Source organism: Struthio camelus, chromosome 4 (assembly GCF_040807025.1).
Source record: "Struthio camelus isolate bStrCam1 chromosome 4, bStrCam1.hap1, whole genome shotgun sequence".
Lineage (NCBI taxonomy): Eukaryota > Metazoa > Chordata > Aves > Struthioniformes > Struthionidae > Struthio > Struthio camelus.
Genome location: NC_090945.1, coordinates 7,210,366 through 7,230,643, shown reverse-complemented (window position 1 = coordinate 7,230,643; position 20,278 = coordinate 7,210,366). Strand labels below are relative to the sequence as shown.

General features: G+C 57.4%; 1 protein-coding gene and 1 long non-coding RNA gene across 3 annotated transcripts; both read left to right on the top strand.

The window, feature by feature from the left end:
* Nucleotides 1–4,546: 4,546 nt before the first annotated feature.
* LOC138067055 (uncharacterized) lies at nucleotides 4,547–12,977 on the top strand. Its single transcript, XM_068941012.1, has 9 exons — nucleotides 4,547–4,688; nucleotides 5,104–5,165; nucleotides 6,523–6,660; nucleotides 8,271–8,441; nucleotides 9,557–9,711; nucleotides 10,974–11,093; nucleotides 11,977–12,294; nucleotides 12,444–12,643; nucleotides 12,830–12,977. The coding sequence occupies exons 1-7, from the start codon at nucleotides 4,547–4,549 to the stop codon at nucleotides 12,044–12,046; spliced, it is 858 nt and encodes a 285-aa protein (XP_068797113.1). The 3' UTR covers nucleotides 12,047–12,294; nucleotides 12,444–12,643; nucleotides 12,830–12,977.
* Nucleotides 12,978–14,547: 1,570 nt separating this feature from the next.
* LOC104152100 (uncharacterized) lies at nucleotides 14,548–17,400 on the top strand. 2 transcript variants are annotated; one of them, XR_011140772.1, is made up of 4 exons: nucleotides 14,559–14,626; nucleotides 15,301–15,414; nucleotides 16,492–16,654; nucleotides 16,981–17,400. It is a non-coding gene; the product is annotated as an uncharacterized lncRNA (long non-coding RNA). The 2 variants fall into 2 exon arrangements; XR_011140771.1 differs by having other exon boundaries at nucleotides 14,548–14,626; nucleotides 16,492–17,400.
* The last annotated feature ends 2,878 nt before the right edge of the window (nucleotides 17,401–20,278 follow it).

The following is a 20,278-nucleotide window of genomic DNA, read 5'->3' as shown; positions in this document are numbered from 1 at the left end:
CCACAACTTGCATGAAAACTTTTCTACCTAACAACTACAGAATGACACACAGCTTAGGCAACAGCACCTGGTCACAGGGAAACCCCACAGCTGGTTTTCCCTTGCTAAAAAACAGCTCCATGCAAGCCAAGACAAGAGAAAGCAAAAACATCTCACAAGTATCTGGCCCGAAGCCATGCCCAGTCAGGACAAACCCTGGTATTAACCAGGCCAATACTGTATTCACTGGGCTACCCGAGTACTAAACCCAGAAAGGCATGAGAAAAAGCTGACAAGAGCCAGAGCAATGAAATCCCCCCTGCTACCCCTGCCTTTGTTCCTGGGAAAGGCTCTCTCCAGCTGCCTAAATTAAGACAAACACCTCCTGACCCACCCACCTAGGATACCTCCCCTAAAACAGAAAAGGAAGTTGCACCTGCCTCCTCCTGACTCCGTGCATCTCACACTTCACCAAGTGCCTGGGGAATGCAGGACTGGGGATTAGCACAAGGGCAGGCACAGCAGACAGGGCAGTGGGGCCCACGAGTCACAAGGCCAACAGACCCCTTACAGCTATGTTCCCCATTTGCAGGGCAAGAACTGCTTGAGCAAGCACACATCATTCTCACTGAAGGGTCATAACAAGGGGAGGAAAACTGAAGAGGCAGAGGCCTGGCAGAATGAAGGTGAAGGACTCTTGACCCACTCAAGAGAAAGTGCTGCTGCAGGACATGAAATGGAAGAGACGCCTGAGGATCCGTTTGTCCTCCTCCACAGCATACAGGGCACCTGCACATCTGGTGCAGCATCCCAGGGCCTGACTGCATGCTCCCATGCAGCCAGCAGGCTCCTGCATTAAGTCCAGCTTGCTCAGGTGCAATGGCCAGACAGCAAAGGCTCAGGGGTGGAGCCTAGCTCCAAAACTAGGACTGGCGAGCACATTAGAGACACAAGTCAGCTACATCCAAGCCTGAACACCAAACTGCCAGAACTGCCCAGGCCTTATTTGCAAGAGGGACCTCTGGCCAGACAATACTCCAATGAGCAGGCACCAAGGGCAAAGCTCTCTTCCAGTCCAGGCACCTCTTTCCCATCAGCACTCAAGCCCCACAGGCAAAAGCCTAACACCTCTCCCTTCTGCACTGAGCCATCCAAAACAGGGCAGACATGCAGCCAGCTTCAAGCAGCTGCATTAAATAGCCATAAGCCACAGGCCACAAGCCCAATGTCAATCTCCTCACTGCCAAGCCCTACATTTAGGGCCTCTGGAGCAGGAGGAACCTCTTCTCCCTCCCACTCTCCAGAGGGCAGCCTCATGGGAACACAGCCCTGAACTGTGAAAGGAGAGCTCCAGAGAGAAGCCTTAGGACCAGTCCTGCCTCAAGGGTGGCTAAGCCTGCTGGAAAGCCCTCCCAGTTCTGCTTGCCCTTCCCTCCCCTGCCACTCCCTTTCCCTTTTCTTTTCAGAACCACTTCCCTGGAGCTACATTTCATTTCTCTGTTCAGTGGGGACATCGGGTGGTCAAGCAGGGGATTGCAACTACATAAAGGTAGCGCTGTCCTCTGACCAACAAGTGACCAGGAGTTACTCACAACCACCACATCCATTTGAAGACGCCTGGTGCACTGGGACAGCTTGTCACAGAGAAACAGGGTCTTTGCCCTTATGTCTTCCCCTAACACTAGGAACACTGCTGCATACAGCTCTCCCTATACTTTCTACTCCTACTTCATGATTCATCTCTTGCCCTCAAGCCTCAGACCTGTGCTCCTGGGTGCTCAGAGGAAACCCAGTGCTGAGTATACAGTGCACCCACACTGCACATTCCCCCCTCCAAACACACATCCACCTAGAGGGGGAGAGCAGGCTGGGATTTCAGCTGCACAGTAAACACCACACCCCCAAGCACTGTTAGCTTCTTGTACTCCCTGCATCACAACTAATGGCTTCAACCAGTCCTGCCTGTAGCAGACATGGGCATCTTCCTCCTCCCTCTCTGAGAGCCAGCAGGAGCTGAGAGCTTGCAGTCTTTCCAGCTGACACAGCCCTCAGGGCACCTTCAGGTCTTCCGAGGGACCCAACTTCAATAATGGCTTGCTCTTCTATTGGTGTGGGCTCCTGCAAGCCCTGCAGCACTAGGCTTTAATAAGCACTGAGTTTAGGGCCACAGAAAGCTCCCCAGCTAGTCCTCTCACCTGAGGGGAACTGTGGAAGCACTGCCCCTCACACCACAGCTGTGGGAGACAGGCTGAAATTCACATCCAAGGGCATGCAAAGCCAAAGGAAAACATCAGCAGAACACCAGGGATTTAAAGTCCTTTCAGGCAGAGAGTTTCTCTCAGCCACTGGGAAACACCTCTCCAGGTAAGCTTCCCTTGGCCTCTAGTCTTCTGCCTCTTCTTCCTCCTTCCCACCCCAATATCTTATATTCCAAAATATAAATCATTCCTTGCTAATCCAGAAAGGAGGAAGGGGTGTTTGCCCCTTGCTGGGGCTCTGCTGCATCTTGAGTGACCACTGGCACTTCCAGAGCCTGCAGCACACACCTGCTTTGCTACTTGTGTCACTCTTGATGATATCATTCCATGAGACATACCTAGTGAAGGACCCAGCTGCACACCAACAAGGAAGGACAGCTCTGCCAGACAAGCACATGGACATCAGCCTTAGCACTTCAACAAGGGAGAGAAGGCAGACAGTCAAAAAACATTATAACCTTCATCATCTTTCCAAGGGGTTTCTGAAGACTGCATGAACAGAGCATTCCACTGCAGTTTTCAGGGCTTCAAGGAAAAAGAAAAACCTTTTATCCTCACAATCATGAGGCCAGTTACATTGCACTCCTGTCACAGAGCTACTCCCAAGCAGGTTTTTTCCTGTAGTAACCTTCAGAAATGTTTTTACATTTCAAAAAAAAAAGGTTACCTGAGCAGTTGTTGATAAATGACATGTTTCCCTGTAAAGGAGTCCCTGGCTTAGGGAGTCAAAACAACCTGATAAGGACTATTTAGTCTGGTAGCCTCCAGAACATGGATTTAACAATTATCAAGAGTCATGCCACAAAAAAATTGGGCCAAAGAAGTTACTGCTGCCTGTGAACAGGGAAGGGGTCACAAGTAACAGATGCTTCCCCAGATGAAAACTTTATTACCACTATGATGATCAGCCAAGACACCTTGAAATCTGCAGCTGGCTTCACTTTCTCATTTTCATTGAGAAGGAGCCTGCATGACTCCAGAAAGGAAACAGATCAAATGCCCTCCAGGAGCATATGCTAGACACAGTCATAAGCCACCCTGCTTCTCCTAAAAGGATTCACTCCCCTTCCAAACACTGGCAATCAAACCAGACCCTTTAGGAACTTCCCCCACACTCCTTCTGCCAGGCAGACTTGAGGGCAACCTCCTGAGGAGGTTAAGATACTCATTCATTTTATGAGCCTCAGACATAGACTCACCTGCTGGAACAACCCTGCAGTTCAGGAAGCTGTCACAATTTAAAATTCACAAGCCCACTTGAACAACTCACTGCACGACTGTTTTTTCCCTTTTTAGCACCCCAGGCCCAGAAGGACAAGGCTTAAAGGAGGCAGAGATCAGGAGTCTGAACAGAAGCTACCAGAAGGCAGAGGTCAACAGGTAACCCTTTCCAAAGGGAACCTTGACAGATTTTCTCCTACCTGCCTATGTACTCATCAGCTGTGCATTTCAGCCAGACCTGCCACATACTGGCACAGGAGATCTAGATGCCCACTCACAACTCCATGCTCATGAAATACTGGGGCAAGTCAAAGTACACAAAACAGTCCTGTTTGTCCAGAGCACAAAACTCCACTCTCCCACTACAAAATTTACCCAGGAGAAATAAGAGGAAATCATGGAAAACTACACCAGGCTACTACCCTCTGCCCCAGTCCTAGCTTCAAACCGAATCTTAACCTACAAGGGCACCAAGAGCTATGAAACAAACAAAGCAGTGAAGCAGCCTCTTCAGTTCCTCACAAGGCTTCTGCCACACTTGCTCTCCCAATAACTTGGGAGAGCAGCTCTGCTGCAGGGACTCCAGGGTGAGGAGGTGAAGATGCACCTCCACGAGGGTGCATACACAGAAGTCACTCAAAGGGACCCAGCTCAGAGCCTGGCTCCCAGCTTGACCTCCCCACCCCTCCCAGAGGGGAGCACACTGCTTAGGCTCCTCAACCAGACCCACTAGACAACTTACAGACTATTACACAGACTAAGGTGGTTTCTTCCTTTGGGCAAGGGTCTCCTCCCACTTCCAACTTGTTTTACTCTCAACTCCCACTGACCAGACAGCGCCTGGCCCTCAGAACTACCCTACCATGCAGCACTCCCTCAGGGAGCACCAAGAGCTGGGCTGCTCCACAGAGGACGACGAGCCAGGAGTCCAAGGCTGACCACAGGCAGGAGCACTCACCTCCCTGACCCAAGCACAGCCCCACAGTACCTGAGCAGGGTCAGTGGCAGTGACAGGTCCAACCAACAAGCCCAGGGACGAGGCAGGCCCAGGCTCCATTCAGGGAACCCGGGAACAAAGAGCAGGAGACATGGCCACAAGCAGCACTGCAGACAAAGCTACAGCACAGGGCTGGGATCCAGCCGGCAGCCAGGCAAGAACACTGGACACAGGACTGCCTACAGAGCAAGTCAGCAAGCGAGCCAGGGCAGCAGAGACTGGGCTAGGTGCAGGTACACCTACGGCAAGGTCTGGGCAGCCTTTTAAGCCTGAGATTAAGGAGAACTCCTGGGTCAGCTGACAAAACTTGGGGGTGGAGGCCTCAGGAAAAGCTAGTGTCACAGGAAGCCCTGGCTGTCCTGCAGCCTTCTGGGGAGGAGAGCTTCTCTCAGTGCAGGGGGAGAGCCTTGAACAAGGCTGCCTGGCCTCTTCCAGCCTTGGAAAAGGCTGCTGAGGCTGCTTCTTCCCCAGTCACTTCAGTGAATTCAGCTCCCTTCCTCCCTCTTCTGCCACCCCAAAAGCCCCTGCTGGGCTTTCATGTGCCCCATTTATACCTCTCCCACTTTGAAACCACAGGCAAGCAACTGGTTGAGTTTGTGTAGACCCCTGCTCTGAGTGGCCCCTTTTCGATCCCTAATTATAATGCAGGCCTGTCTGCAGACCATCACAAAGACTCACCTTCCTTCTGGAATATTCTGCTCGATTGCCAGGTACAGGCTTCTAGGGCACATGTGAGCCCTCCACCATTGATTTTCACTTGTAGCAGTGGAGGAGTCCTGCAGGCTAACCAGGGACACAAAAAAGGACAGGGTGACTGATACCTTACACCCATTGCTCAATAAAACCCATTCTCCTAACTCCTCCCCCCAAACCAAGCCTTCCATGACAGCTGGTAAGGGCACTTAGGGCCTATTAGTGCCCTTAAGGCTCTGAGCTCCCAAGGTTTTTTGCCTCTTGGGAAGGTTTGCAGAGAAGATGGTGATCAAAACAACTGAGCAGTCACATCAGTTTGTGGTTGCTTAATTAGAGTTACTCCTGCTCAAAGACAGGACAGAGCCAAGGCTGAACAACAGACCAAGAACTCCATCCTGACTTGAAAAAGCCATCAAGCTTCCCCCAGCTGGTTAGTAGCTGGCACGTGAGTGGCTGTCACATACACAAGAACTATTATCAAGTACGCATGCACACACATGAGCCTAGAAAACCATCTCCTCACAAGAAAGGACATGCTCCTACTGGGAACAAGGAGAGGCTCACAGGCTAAGACAGTTTCCCCCTTTTGAATCTGAGGCAGAACCTAAAGGCCTGAACAGCCCTGTCCCTCTCAAGGAAGGGGCTCCCCAGCACAGGCACCACAGAAAAGCAGTCTCAGCAGCTCTTCAAGAGCTGGACTCAGGAAAGACACCAGGTGCACATAACCCCCCCCCAAAAACAACAGAGGCAGCACCAAAGAGCTTCAGTGCCCACCCCTCCTCACCATGACCAGAGGTCCTGCTTCTACCCCCAGAACTCACCAGCACTTAGCCCTCTAGCAGCTAACAAGAAGGCACTCCAGACAAACTGCTCACCCCACATGAGGGGCAGCTGGGCTCACCACACCCACCACCTCCCCAAAACCAGCCCCACAGCCACCCTCAGGGCCACAGTCTTGCCAGCCCACCTGACTACCCCCAGGCTCCAACTGAGCCCCAGGCCAGGGGGAAAACCCTTCCTTAAGCCTCAGAGAGCCAAGGGCCTAGAAAAAGCAAGACACTTGGGCTCCCTTCACTTTATACTCACATGTACTGGGAACACTGAGGACCAAGGGAGAAACTCACTCCACAGAAAAACCCCCAAAGAAACAACCCCAGTCTAAGCTCTCCTGAACAGTCCCTGAGATGACTCCTTTCGGCCCCGGCCCACCACGACATCACCACAACCGCCGCTGCGACGCACGCGGCCAACGGCTTTCACCGGTTCCCGCCCCGGCTCCCCATTGGCGGCTCCCGCGCGCGCCCCGAGCGCTGATTGGTGCGGGCGGGCGCGGCCCCGCCCCCGCGGCCCCGCCGGGGCGCTGAGGGGCGGCAGGTGCGCGGCGGCCCCGAGGCTTCAAGAGCCCCCGGCGGGTGGGGGCGGGGGGAGCTGCAGTACCGGCCGCGGCCGCCAGGCGGCGCCGTCGCGGCGGGGCCCCAGCGGGAGCCGGAGCCGGAGCCGGAGCGGGAGCAGGTACCGGCGGGGGCGGTCGGGGGACGGTCGGGGGGGGCGGGGGAGCTGGGGACACTCTAGGGGTCCTCTGGGGCGGTTAGTGGGCGTTGGGGGGCCGGGGGTGACAGTTGGGGGGCTCCGGGGGGCGGTTGGGGGCGGTCTGGGGCCGGGGGGAGCGGTCGAGAGGGCTCCCCGGGGCGGTTGGGGGGGTTGAGGGCCCCCGGGGCGATGTGGGACGCTCTGGGGGCCCTCTGGGGCCTGGGGGGGGCATTTGGGGGGCTGTCCGAGGAACGAGGCGGTCTGGGGGGCTCTCTTGGGCGCTTGGGGGGCAGTTGAGGGCTCCTGGGGCTGTTGGAGGTGCTCTGGGGCTGGGGGGGCGGTTGGGGGCTCCCTGGGACGTTTGGGGGGTGGTCTGGGGGTGCCCCTGGGGACAGAGGTGCAGGTTGGGGGGTTCCCCGGGGCAGTTGGGAGCAATTTAGGGGCCCTCTGGGGTGCTCCCTAGGCCCGGGGGCCGGTTGGGGGGCTCCACAGGCCGGTTGGGGGTGGTTTGGGGGCCCTTGGGGAGTGAGGTGTTTGGGAGGGCTCTTGGGGCTGGATGGGCGATTGGGGGGCTCCATGGGGTGTTTGAGGGGCTCCCTAAGGAGAGAGGCAGCCTAGGGGAGCCCCTGGGCACAGAGATGCAGGTTGGGGGTCTCCCTGGGGTGCTTGGGGAGTGGTCTGAGGGCTCCTTGGGGTGGTTGGGGGTTTCTGGGGGGAGCAAGATGGTTTGGGGGTGCTCCTTGGGTCTGAGGGGTGGTTGGGGGCTCCCTGGGGCAGTCAGGGGGTGCTATGGGGCAGGGGGGCCGTGGTGGTGGTTGGGGGGGGCCCCCGGGGCAGTCTGAGGGGGCTGTTTTGGGTGAGGACGGGGGCACTTGCTGGCACAAACGTTGCTTCTCGGCCGCCTTGGCGTCGCCTGGGCCGTCGGCCGGCCTGGGCCCGGGTTTGCGGAGCGGGTGCTGGGGCGATGGGTGTTTTGGGGCGCGAGGCCGTTGCTGAGGGTGTTTGCTGCCCTGCGAGGGCTCTCGGTGGCGGACGGGTGCAGCTGGGCACCGGCTGTGGCAGGGCTGGGGACCCGTTTCCAGCCTGGGGCTTTTTCTGGGGTGGTGGTCAATGTTTCCCTGGGGCTTTTTAAGATGCCCGTGAGGTGTGATGGCAGCTTGGCTTGTGAGACTCCCCAAATGTGCTGGTTTTATGGCGCTGGCTCGGGGCTGCAGCGTTGCCAGCCAGCTGGGGCGAGCGTGTTGTGCCCAGGTCCGCTTAGTGTTGGCTTTGATGCACCCGCGGTGCCTTTCCCTGAGGCCGGGCGCGCTGGTCGGAGACGCCACGGTGTTGTTCTGGGCACCCCGGGGCACAACCAGAGTCACTGATTTGCCCTGGTAGTTTCCTAGAGCCCTGCACATAGTGGAAGCAGAGACACTGCTCGTTCCTGTGCTCAGGGTCACTACTAGGAGGCACCTGGAGACCCCCCAGGAGAAAGGGGCCCCTCTGAATTGGGCCCGTTTGTGTGTGTTGCCCTGGTTTGTCCTGCTTGGTTTTAACTTCAGGTGCTGGCAATTATTTTCAAGAGGTGTTTTCTTTCCCTGTTTGCACAGGTGCCTGGGCTAAAACAAACGAGCTGCAGCAAAGCTGAGGGACCTGCAGCTGATGCTGTGCCCAGGGCTGGGAAGGATTCCCTGTTCCTCTGGGCTGCTCAGGGAAGACAAAGCCAGCGAGGGAGGGTGCCAGCGCTGGTCCGGGTGAGCCCAGCAGGAGCGTCCCTTTCCGTAAGAGTTCCTGAGGGTATGGAGGGTCTAACGGAGGGCGGTTTTGCTCCCTTGTTGTTTCTCCACTTTATTAGCTAATGCTTTTAAGCAGCTCTTTGCCAGTCCTCTGCTGGTGCTTGTGATTTGCTAGGTAATGAACAGTGAAGCTTTATAGTTGGACTGCAATTAGCAGCTGTTAGGTTTATGCCCAGACTTTTACTGCCCTGTTGGACAACCCAGCAGATCGCAGGCCAGTCCGGCGCCGGTTGCTGCCTGCGGCGTTTCACCAGAGCCGGACTAGGTCCGTGCCGGCTCGGCGGCGTTGCCGCTGCCGTGCCCACGCGTGCAGCCTCGCGCTACGGCAGCTCCCCAGGGCCGCGGCTGGTGCCCGAGCGCCAGGGCTCGACCGGAGCTGCGAACGTTTTGGCAACGGCCCCTCGCGGTGCCCTGCAGCTCTTGGGAGCCGGGCGGCTGCTGCAGCTCCTCCTGCAGCTCGGCGCCATCGGCGTGGGCGATGACCGGGGCGACCCTCGGCACCCTCCTGGCTGCCGAGCGCCCGGGCGAGAGGAGCGGGGCCCAGGGGTGGGCGGCTGGGCCTTGGGGCGACAGTAGGTCCCTCTACGAAATCCCGGGGGTTAATGCCTCCCACTGCTGCAGGTTTTTCACTGCCAGCTGCCGCTGCCCCTTCCCGCTGCTGCAGCGAGAGCCGAGGCTTTGGTCAGCCGAGGGACCTGCTTCCGGGAACGGCGTTTGCTCTCCTTGTGCCTCTTGTTTTAGTAGCTCGTCCCCTGCTCGTTGACAGGAATTTCCTGGTACACAGCTCTTGTGTTCTCTTTGACTTTGGACATTTTTGGAAGGCGCGCCTGGGCAGGCGCAGGGCAGGAGTGGCTTTTTCTCCCACCTAGTACAGGACCCTGTATTTGCTGACTCCTGTGGTGGAACGGGATGTAGTGGTGCTACCTGGTGCAGCCTTGGCAGTCCGGGGAGGGGGTCCCTGGTTGCGGTTTACTTCCTCCGCAGAGGTCTGGCTCCTCACTTAAGTCATGGATCCAGCTGCTGTTCAGGTTTTGAAGTGGTAATCAACCACATAGACGCTTCTCCTAAGACAGCAATTTCTGTTCTGTGCCCTAAAACAGGCAACCCAGGGGTTCGGCAAGAGCCCGGCAGCTCCTCTCCTCCTCTGCCCGGCGAGGGAGGCGGTCAGCACAGAGAAGCTGCGCAGGGAGGCGTCCGGGCACCTGCGGCACCTGCGTCCCGGCAGACGAAATCTGTTCACAGCCGGGGCCCGGCGGTGAGTACAGGCGCTGGCGCGAGTCTCGCAGGCTCGACTCCGAGCAGGTCAGAGGAAAGAGGCTGCTATCGCTGGGCCGGGCCAGGCGCTGAGCCGGCCCCAGGCAGCATCGTCGTTCCCAGCCAGTGCCGTCGGGGCTGGCTGAGCGCAGCCGCGTCTGCGCAACGGGGCCTCCCGTCCCACTGGGTAGCACAGGTGCTGGAGGGCTGGCGCTGCCCTGGCTGGGAGTGAGCACGTGTCACCGGGCAGAGGAGGGGAGCGAGCAGCGGCCCAGAGCCAGCCCTGCCCTGGTGAGCACCCTGTGCAGCAGCCTGGCAGGTGACGGAGGGGACCGTGTGTGACAGGGGCCTCCACCTGCGGGGCCAAGAGCAGCATGGGAGGGAAGGGCCCGTCGGCAGCGCGGAGCTGGCAGGGCTGCCCAGAGGGGCCCTCGCCAGAGCTGCTCTCCCCCGGTGAGCGTGTGTTCCCCCAGGGCTCTGGCGGCAGCTCCCAGCTCGGGGTTGTACCCTCTGTGCGAATGCGAACGCTCGCTGTGTCGGTTTGCGACCTGGGATTCTCGCCGCGCGAGCTCAGTCTTGCTGTCCTCTGCACAGCCCTCAGAGAGGGGTGTGGGGATGGCCAGTGCCTCCTCTGGAGCGCGCTGGAAAAGCGTGGAGCAGCAGTGAAGCTGGTGAGCGTAGGAACCGCTTCTGGTGGGAGGGACGGCAGCTGGCTGCCCCGGTGGGTTGTAGTTCCCCTCTGCCCGAGCCCGGCTCAGTCTGCTGCGCTGAGACGCCGACTGCAAGTCAGCACTTGAGGAAGACGCAAAGGATGGCTCTGCCGGCAGCCTCCCGCAGTCCCGCTGCTGCGCACCGCCACCTCAAACGCCCCGCTGGAGAGGGGACTTGGTTTGGCTGCCTCCGGGGAGCTGGCGCGGGCGGCCGGTGCCTCACCCCCCCAGGCCCCGGTTTCGACAGCGCCCTCTGCGTAGCCGACGCTGGGGATGGCCGGGGGAGCGGGACGGAGATGCCCGGCCGGGCTCCTCGTGCCTCCGAGGGCCTCGGTAACTCGGGGAGGGGCTGTTTGCTGCGGGTGCTGGGCGAGCCCTGAGCACTCCCGCAAAGGGGTGTTTGGGGAGGGGGCGGCTCTGGGCTCCGTGCAAAGCAGCTGGGTGTGGTAGCGCTGTTTTGGGGGGGGGGGGGGGGGGGGGCTGCGGGTCCGGCAGGGGACGTTCCTGGACGCCTTTTGGGGCCGGGTCCTCCCAAAGGTCTGCGTCAGCCCAGGCAAGGCCGCGTGGGTGTGGTGAAGAGCTGGAAGCGCCCAGCCCTGAGTGTCAGCGAGGAGCACGAGCACGAGCCCGACTCGGGGAGCGCCGGGGACATGGCCGTGGGAGGATGTGTCCAGTGAGTGCCACGAGGGGCGATGGGGAAGGCGTGAGCCCCGCTGCGACACCAGGGCGCAGGGTCCCCAGGGCCGGCTGTGTCGGTGCATCGGGCTGGGGGCTCTGCTGGGTCTCCTGGTGCCGGCGGGAGGCACTGCAGTCCCTGCAGGGTCCCCGAGGACCCGGTGAGGGACGGCGGGGGGTCCTGGCTGGGACCCCGCAGCAGGAGCAGGGTGCCACGCTGCACAGGCGGGCAGTGCCGTGCCGCGGGCGCTCGGCAGGGTCAGAGTGCCAGGAGCACCAGAAACAAACCTGAGCGGAGGAAGTTGGTGCCTGGCAGTTGGGTAGGAAAGGAACGTTTCTGGCTTGTGGCTCCTGGTTTTGCCCCTGTCCTGGTGCCAGGGCAGTTTGGGGGATGCAGGTGTCCGTCCCCCAGGGCAGCGCCCTCCCAGCAGGGGCAGGGGCCGTGGCGGGGTCGGGTCCGGGATCACAGTCGCGTGGGGGCCGTTCGGGGTGCAGGGAAGGTTTCTGGCATGTCGTTGGGGGCGTGGGTGCCTCGGGACGCGTTGGCGCTGAAGGCGGCTGGGGTGCGCGCAAGTGCCCCCATGACCGAAGGCTGTTTCTGGGCTCCGGACAGGGCCCTCCCTGGGGAGAGCTCCGGGCAGGGCGGCCGCTTCTGGTGCTTTGGGCTTGGCTTGGAGCTGGCGCTTTTGAGCGAGACGCTGACCGCAGGGCGCGCTGCTGGGGAGAGAGGGGAGCGTTCTGGCTGGCGGGGCTGTGCAGGGCTCCAGCTGGGGCCAGGTGCGGGGTCTGCAGGGGCAGCGAGACTGTGGGGACCATTTGGGGCCGTGCGGGGCTGCGCCGCGCAGCCGTGAGCTCTCACTGCCTGGTCTCTCCCCCAGCAGGGACGGAGGAGCCCCAGCCGTGCCGGGGGCCTGGGCAAACACCGCAGCCTCACCCTGGACGGACGGATAGACGGACGGCCAGCTCTCAGATGGACGCTGCCACCACGCACAGAGCCGGGGCCGGCGTGTCCGGCAGGAGGGGCCGCGTCCTCCTCGTCCCCTCACCCTTCGCACGGGGCCTCGGAGGCGTTTCCTGGGAGTCAGGAGTGTTTTGGCCGTGGCTCAGCGCACAGCTGCTGGTCGCTGCGCCTGGAGGGCTGCGCTCGGCCTGCGCAGCAGAAGCTCCGGCCTCGCTGCTCAGCTCCGCTTCGTCCCCAGGTTTGTCCTGCCAGCAGACGGCAGCTGCTTTGGCCGGGTCGCTCTGCTCCCCGCGCCCCCGTCGCTGTGGGGCTGCCCCCCCGGAGGAGGGGCGCGAGAACCGCACGCGCAAGCAACGGGCTGCATCTCTTCTGCTCTGGAAACGAAAGGTGGAGACAGCCATGATGGAGAGTGAGCGAGCGGCGGGGGTTTGCTTAATTGCTGGCAGAAGAAGTTGGACTCCCCGCGGGCAGAAGGAGCCCTCGCCCAGCTCTGCCCTGCGAGCGCCCCGCTCCTGGCTGGGGCCTCCTTGGAAACGGGGCTGGGAGTGGGGCTCCAGCTCAGTGCAGCTCTTGGGGCTTGGGACAAGGTCGTAAATCAATCACTGTCATAACTTGCATAGAGTATCATGTTCCATATTGCATCCATAGAGCATCATTAGTTTATTAACAGTATGTACATCTTGAGAACATAGTTAAATTACTATATATAAATGTATAGATGTTGAATACAAATGTGTAAATGTGGCAGTGCAGCAGCCTTGGTGACTGCCCAGGTCGTAAATCAATCACTGTCACAACTTGCATATGAATATCATATTTAATATTGCACACATGGAGCATAATTTGTTTATTAACAGTATGCACATATTAAATAAATATTGACATTATTGTACAAATGGTGAATAAAGAGTGGAACTGGAAGACGGCGTCTGCTCGCGTTTCCTCCCCAAAAAGTGCCTTTCGCGCCAGAAACTATCTCAGACGCGAAGTTCGGCCTGGTGCATGCCAGCCTCCCTGCCTTCGGGGACGCAGGCGGACAGACCCCCACCTCCGGTGAGGGTCTGCGGGCCCTGCCCACCCCCCTCCCACCACCCAGCCCAACCACCCTCCCACCCCTCTCTCCCTCCCACCACCCACAAAAGGGGCCCCTGGGCCTCTGCTTTTGGGGCTGAAAACAGATGACTTGGTCTCTGTTTTCAAGCTCCAAAAATGCAGGACTTCTTAGCCTCCATTTCTGAGCTCCCAAAACAGTTGCCATAGAGTCTGGTTTTGGAGCACAAAAATGCAGGACTTAGCCTCTGTTTCTGAGCCCCCAAAACAGATCATAGAGTCTGGTTTTGGAGCACAAAAATGCAGGACTTAGCCTCTGTTTCTGAGCCCCCAAAACAGGTCATAGAGTCTGGTTTTGGAGCACAAAAATGCAGGACTTAGCCTCTGTTTCTGAGCCCCCAAAACAGGTCATAGAGCCTGTTTTTGGAGCACCAGAAACGCAGGACTTAGCCTCCAGTTTTGAGCTCCCAAAGCAGGTCATAGAGCCTGTTTTTGGAGCACCAGAAACGCAGGACTTGGCCTCTGTTTCTGAGCTCCCCAAACAGCTCCCAGCCCTCCCAACAAAAGCCTTCGCCTCTGCTCATGAGCCCCACCCCGGGGACTGCCTCCCTTCTCCAGCGCCGGGGACCCTTCGGGGGGCTCAGGAACAGACGCTGGTCTCACGCCCCCCACCCGCCTGACTTGCCCGCCCTTCTCCGGCCCCCACCTCGCCTCTCTCTCTCTCTCTGCGCCCCCCAACGGCCCAGGGAGCCCCTTGGCGAGCCCAACCGGGGTCGGGGCCTCGGCCACAGCCGTCTTGCTCCCCGCTCCCGAGCGGCGCCGCTACCCGCCGTGTCCCCCGGCCCCGGGGGCGCTGTGCGGGGCGCGCAGCCCCGGGCGGCGGTGTCCGTGCTTGGGAACTGGGCCGTGTGTGCGGGGCCCCGCCGGCCGGCGGGCGGGCGGGAGGGCGCCGGGCGCGGCCCTTCGGCCTTTATTCTCCGGCCCCGACACCGATCCCGGCACCGACCCCGCCGCGCCCCAAACCGCTTCGCCCCCTCCCGCCGCGGCAGCCGCCCCGGACGGCAAACCGCCCCCCACCGCCCCCCGCCAGGCCGCAGCGCCGCGCCGCGCCAGGGCCACGGGCCGCCGCCGCCCGCTACTCACCGATGCCGGGGCCGGGGCCGGGGCCGGCCGCACCCCCCTCCCCAGCCCGTGCTCCGGCCGCCGCCGCCGCCGACCAGACCCCGAACCGCCCCGAGGCCGCAGCCGTTACTGCGGCCCCGCCCCCAACCGCCGCCTTTTCAGGGCTCCGGCCCTGCCCCTTCCCGCCCGCGGGGGCCGCCCCTTCCCGCCCCGGGTCCTAGCGCCGCCCCGGGTCCTAGCGCCGCCCCGGGTCCTAGCGCCGCCCCGCCCCGTCCCGCTCCGGGTCCTAGCGTCGCCCGGCCGCTCCCCGCCGCCCGCTCCCCGCGCCACTGGCACCCGCGCCGCCAGCCGGCACCGCCCGGCCGCTACCCGTCGCCTGGCCGCCGCCTGCCCGGCCGGTACCGCCCGCCTGCCCGTTACCTGCAAAAAACCGTTAGCCGCCCGCCTGCCCGTTACCTGCCCGAGCGTCACCCGCCCGACCGTTACGCGCTCACCTAACCGTCACCCGGCCGACTGTTTTCCGCCCGCCTGACCGTCAGGCGCCCGACCGTTACGCGCCCGCCCGACCGTTACCCGCCCGCCTAACCGTCACCTAACCGTTCCCCGCCGGTCTCCGCAGCACCAGGCCCGCTCCCCGCCTTTGAGGCCGCACCGACAGTACCGGCAGCCAGGGGACTCGGCCCTGAGCCCCGCCTGGCGGCCGGCGCTGCGGGGAAGCCAAGCGCCGGTGGCAGCCGGGCCCCGCCGGGCCCTCGGCTCCTGCCCCGGCCTCGCTTCCCTTCTTAATCTTCACACCCGCCCCGGTAGCCAACAGGCCCCTGTGTGACTCTCAGCCCTGCATTTCGCACCCCCCCGGCTCGCTACCCTTCGTTTTAGGCTTGGGGGCAGCTACCCTGCGTCTGCCCAGGCAAGGCCCCGTATACCCACTTCAGCGCGGGCCGGCGGGCTCCTTCAGCTGAGCTGCATGAGACAGTTCAAGTGACGTGTAGAAGAAGAGGGGGACGGAGATGGAGAACTCTGAAAGAATGGGTGATATACTGAAAAAACCCGAATCCTATTTGATGTTTTACAGGCGAGAGCTTGGCACCACAGTGGACGCGCTAAGCGAAGATAAAAGAGCAGTGACAACTAAAGGCGTGAAGGGGCTGTTTTGTTGGGGAAGAAGTAACATCAGAGACCCACTAAGGTCAGGAAAAGGAAATAAAGCAAACAAAAAAAAAAGACAGCAAAAGCTGCAGAGATAATGTTTATTATTAACAACACAATGAGGCATTGTCATGCCCCCCCCCATAATAAATTAGGTGCGTATATACACAAATCCAGAAAAGACTGCTCTGTAGGATGGATAATTTCAGGAAGAAACGCTCTGTGTCCTGGTTTTGCTGGAAAGGCGCCTTTTAATACTGTCCGTGGCAGTGTGGGGTGGTACGCAGCCTGTTGGGACGTGACACCACCTAAGACCCAAGAGCTAGGAAAATATTGATTACACACAGCATTGAAACGGCTGCTAGGCCGAGACAAACGAGAAACAGTTCTTCTTATACTCATTTTTTCTCATCAATTCCAATTTTACAAGCTATTTTGCCTGGCGTAAGGTTGGATGGAAGAATGTATTACCAATGCAGGAGCCAAAACAAATCAAGTAAACAACATAGTCAGTGCTCAAAAGGCCCCCATGGATGGAAAATGAAAGAACTGCGCAGTATGATCAAGGCTGCTGGGAGGCAGCTTTATGTATTGGCAGTCAGTACCTTTAGAAAGAATAGTATTGTATTAATAAACACCGAATTTTGTGTCAGTTCCACAGCTCTCCTGGTTCATCACCTTATTGCAGGTTGATTAGGAGGTGACTATTTTTTCTTACTAATAGTAATGCATTCTACAATTGGAGTTTAAGAAATAAAGTATTTTAAGTCCATCCTTTCTATCACTACTGGCACTAGAATTTAATACTGCTAAAGGCTAAGTAGCAGGTGTGAAGCGATGCGGTTTCTTCACGCAAACCAGAGGGCTTCAGATTTTCTCATATTCTTTGCTAACTTCCCTGTAAATGAATGACATCGTTTTAAGTGCTGGAGATAATTTTCGTTTTCCACCTCAATTAAGTTGTTAAACTCCGTGCAACAAAGTTAGGCAATTTCCAATAGTAAGATTCCAGTAGTAAGCAAAATATGCCAGTGCATCTGATTTCCCTTCTCCAGACAGTTTCTCCAGACTTTACTTTCCAACATAAAGAAACTCACTGACTCATCCACTTTTTCAGGCATTTCAGGCCAGGAGAAGAGTTGCATCTTTGCCATTCCTTCGCCACCAAGTGCTGAAGGACACAACTGCCAAGGGAGGAAGATGAAGATGTTCCCAACCTGTAGCTTTCCCAAGCAGCACTCACAGAAAAAGACTGATCATCACCAAAGGCACCGGCAAGGGTAAATGGCAGCACGGCAGACTGTATGCCCAATTATTCATACAGTCTGCAAGTTTGCAGGCCAAAGAAAAAGGAAGAATTTATCCTTTGGTCAGGAGAACATGGTCTGTGACTGTTGGGTGTCTGGGGCTGAGGTGTTTTTGTTGTTATTTTAATAGATCTCATCTTTAGTAATTCAATCGGTGCCAGTTTGTTTTAAGCATGGCTCAGGGGTGTTATCCCACTTGTAGCATCTCTCACCATTGTACTGTGTTCTCTGTGAAAAACAGAGTGAAACCCCTCCTACTTGGAAACTCTGTGCACAGCACTTGCCCCTTTCATCCCTAGGTCTTTACGAGTTCATCCATCCGGGTTCATCCATCCAACCTTATTCCCGCTTGGATATACTGAAGGATACATGGAGGAACGCAGTGAACTGAGGCTAAGGGCTTCGCCAAAGTCACTGGACTACAGAAGCACTGACTGTTATTTTCCAGTCCCAAGTCTTACCCAGGGGATCGGGCTGTCTCTAAAGGGTAAATAAAACATGAGGAAAGTCATTTCATACCTCTTCATATTTATCAGCTTGATTTTTTCCCCGTGTCCTGTTTTTTCTCCTGAATTGTCTTTTGCTTACTTAGCTTCAAGCTGGGGATCATCAACTAGGCAGACAGGGACTCAAATGTCTTTTGAAACCTTGCTTCTTAGCCAGACTGTTGCTAGGAGAAGGTGCTGCAGTCCTAATTACAATAAACCTCACACACACGGAAATCAGCTGGACAGGTTCAATATTACTTAACAGCATCAGTCTGACCCCGATTTCTCAAACTGCTTTCCTAGAGCCTACCTACAGATCGCAGTCTGAGCTATTTCTGCCCTGGCCCCCAGAGGCAATTATAATCAATCCATGTGCGTGTCAAGTTTGGCAGTCCCTAACTTCAAGATCAAGCAGCCGTTCAGGTGATACTTGTTTTGATAAAACAAGTAGCCCCACTTGGATTTCACTTGGTGGCAACTGGCACATTTAAGTAATAACTGTTTCTGAAGCTGGCAATGGCTTATGTGAGGACACAGCATGCAACTTGCGTGAATAATCCATTTTCTGCCTAAAGTTTGCAGCAAAAAGTTGTTGGCAATAGTATTGCTATAATTTCCATGGGCTCAGGTCCTGGAAATTTAGTGTCATAGAGGATCTTTGACATCGCTTTGCAGGAAGAGGGTCAAAAACCACCTGGTCTCAAATCCACGTCGCTCTCGAAGGAGAAGCGTCACAGGCTCATACAGCTGAAGCCATGGGGGATCTGGGCTCCACTCCTGGCTCCCTGGCCTGGGCTGGAAACACCGCGCTTGGAGTGGGTTAGTGCTAGCAGCACTTCAGCCCTTGAAATGAGATTTTTTTGGTGTGTGTTTGCATGTTCCAGACACTTATGCAGGTGGCCCGAGGCTGTAAAGCCTGATTTTCCCCTCTACCAGAGAAGTCTTGCCTAAATTGGACAGATCTTTCTTGGGATCACTATAAAAATCACTATAGCGCAACAGAACATGCCACACACATGCTAAAAAACAAGATTTTGCATGGAAGTCTAATTCACAGATAATGAACACAAAGCAGAGACACAACGTGTCTGCTCCAGTGCAGAGGTTTCTGCAGCCGGGAAGGGCTGAATAGAGGAGTATGGGCGCTTTAATCTATAATCATATGCTATTAATTTCACTACCTCCAAAGTTTTCTGCTGCCCTTTTTTTTTTCTCCCACTTTTCTGAGCTTACAGTTTCTCCTGGTGTCTCAGCGTTGCTGGGGGCTTTGCCAGTTGCTAAACCGCCAGTCACTGCTGCTGCAGCCGCCCGACGGAGACCCTGGCAACCTGGTGAGGACGTTTCGGCAAGTGCAGACCCCAGTTCCAACCCCACCGGAGCTGCCAAAGCCTCCTGGGTACAGGGTTACGTGCTGCACGGTTTCCAGGATTTATTGTGAAACTCCAGGATGAGCAGGTACCTCTGCCGAACGCTGGGTTAAACAACATTTCCAGCTAATTCACAGCTGTTCGCCATGGCAAGTTAGGGAAAAGGGGAGAAAAAGGGAAGGAAGGGAGGTGTGAAAATAACTGGATTGCTTGGGATGGAAAGAGAGAGGGGAAAAGAAGCTTATCTGAATTTTCTCCCTGCTTCCTAGAAGTAAAAAACTATTGCTGACCCCTCCCGTCCTGGCCAACACAGCGGGAACAGTACACAGTACAGGGGAACCACATGTGCACCCTGACCAACGTCTGTACAACCTTTTTCGGTGCCGAGCCTTCCCGGCCACAGGAGCTGGCTGCTGGGTGCGATGTGCAGTGGCCTGGGGAAGCATCACGTCCGCGGCACCCAACTCGTGGGGGCACCAGCCCTTTCCGCTTGTGCTGCACAGAGCCCCGCGCATCCTAACTGCGGTCAGCGCTCGCTTCCAGCGCTGGCCACCTGGCACGCAAGCATGGCCCTTCATTACTAGCTGCGATTCCTAGTACTAATTGCAGCCATGCCTCCAGCGCCCAGCTGGGAACAGGCTCCTGTTGGGTCGTACTCCCCTGCCGGCGGCGGCACCCTGGTGCGGCAGCTCCGAGGGCATAACCACGTAGAGTAGAAAAATCACGGGCTTTGATGTGACTCTTTTCACTGCTGGCGTTACACGCTCCTTGCTTTTGAATGTGTTAAAGCCCCCTGCGTGGAGCAGAGCTCCGATGTGGCTGGGCTCAGCACAAAGAGAGAAGAAAAAAGGGGGCTGCTGGCTTACAGATCTCAATAGAGGTAGTAGAGACCGCAGCAACCAAGAAAACGGTATCGGTGCTGGTCAATATTTTCGGTAAAGCTCGCCTATTTTAGGCACATTTCTAAAGCGGGTTCAACTGCGTGAGACTGGTAAGACGTGTAATTAGCAGCTGTTTGCTTCAGCCAGCCTAGTTTTCAGCAGCGGTACGAGCAAAGCTGCACAGTACTCGTCTAAGCCTCTGCTGAAGTCCTCCGCGTGCAGCCCGTAACGGATCAAATCTCCCCTTGACCCCACTGCGTCTGCGGCGGTTAAAAGTCAGCCCTGCTGGATGCGTTTCGTCACGTGGCAGGAGAGATTTTCCATTAGCAAAATGAGCAGTGCGAGCCAAGGGTTGACTTTTGGGGCCATTTTGGCTGTATTTTACTGGACCTCAGCGCCTCAGCCCTCCCCATTATCAAATTACACGCAGCGAATCAACATGCCAAAAGCTGCCCCCGAACATAACAAGCCAAGATGGCTTTTTGGTCAGCAGCCCAAGGGTGTGAGAGAGCTGACGGGGATGAGGAGGATACAAAGGTTTCCAGCAAGGAAGTACCAGCTGAGCCGGTGCCTCCTGGAAAAACGATGCTTCTTATCAGGAGTTATCTCGTTGCCTGTGTATGTGGCGTACATTTTTGCGATTGGAGCAATGAGTTTTTGCTCACTTTATATATATATCTATACATATATATCTGTTCTCTTTACAGTTTAATCATTGCCTGCCAGCTTTAACAAGCTCTTTGCTTAATTTTTTTAGAAGGCCGTTTCCTCCCGTAGAGCTGAACTCCTAGTAGCACTGTGGTAGCTTCATTCCACCTTCTCTGTTCTGAAGGCGGCTGCTCTTCTCTAAATATTTTGGCC

Coding starts and splice junctions, on each gene's coding strand:
- LOC138067055 (XM_068941012.1), top strand. CDS start 4,547: ATGGCCACAAGCAGCACTGCAGACAAAGCTACAGCACAGGGCTGGGAT. Junction 9,712..10,973: donor TTCACAGCCGGGGCCCGGCG/GTGAGTACAGGC, acceptor GCGTCAGCCCAG/GCAAGGCCGCGTGGGTGTGG. Junction 11,094..11,976: donor GCCGTGGGAGGATGTGTCCA/GTGAGTGCCACG, acceptor CTCCCCCAGCAG/GGACGGAGGAGCCCCAGCCG.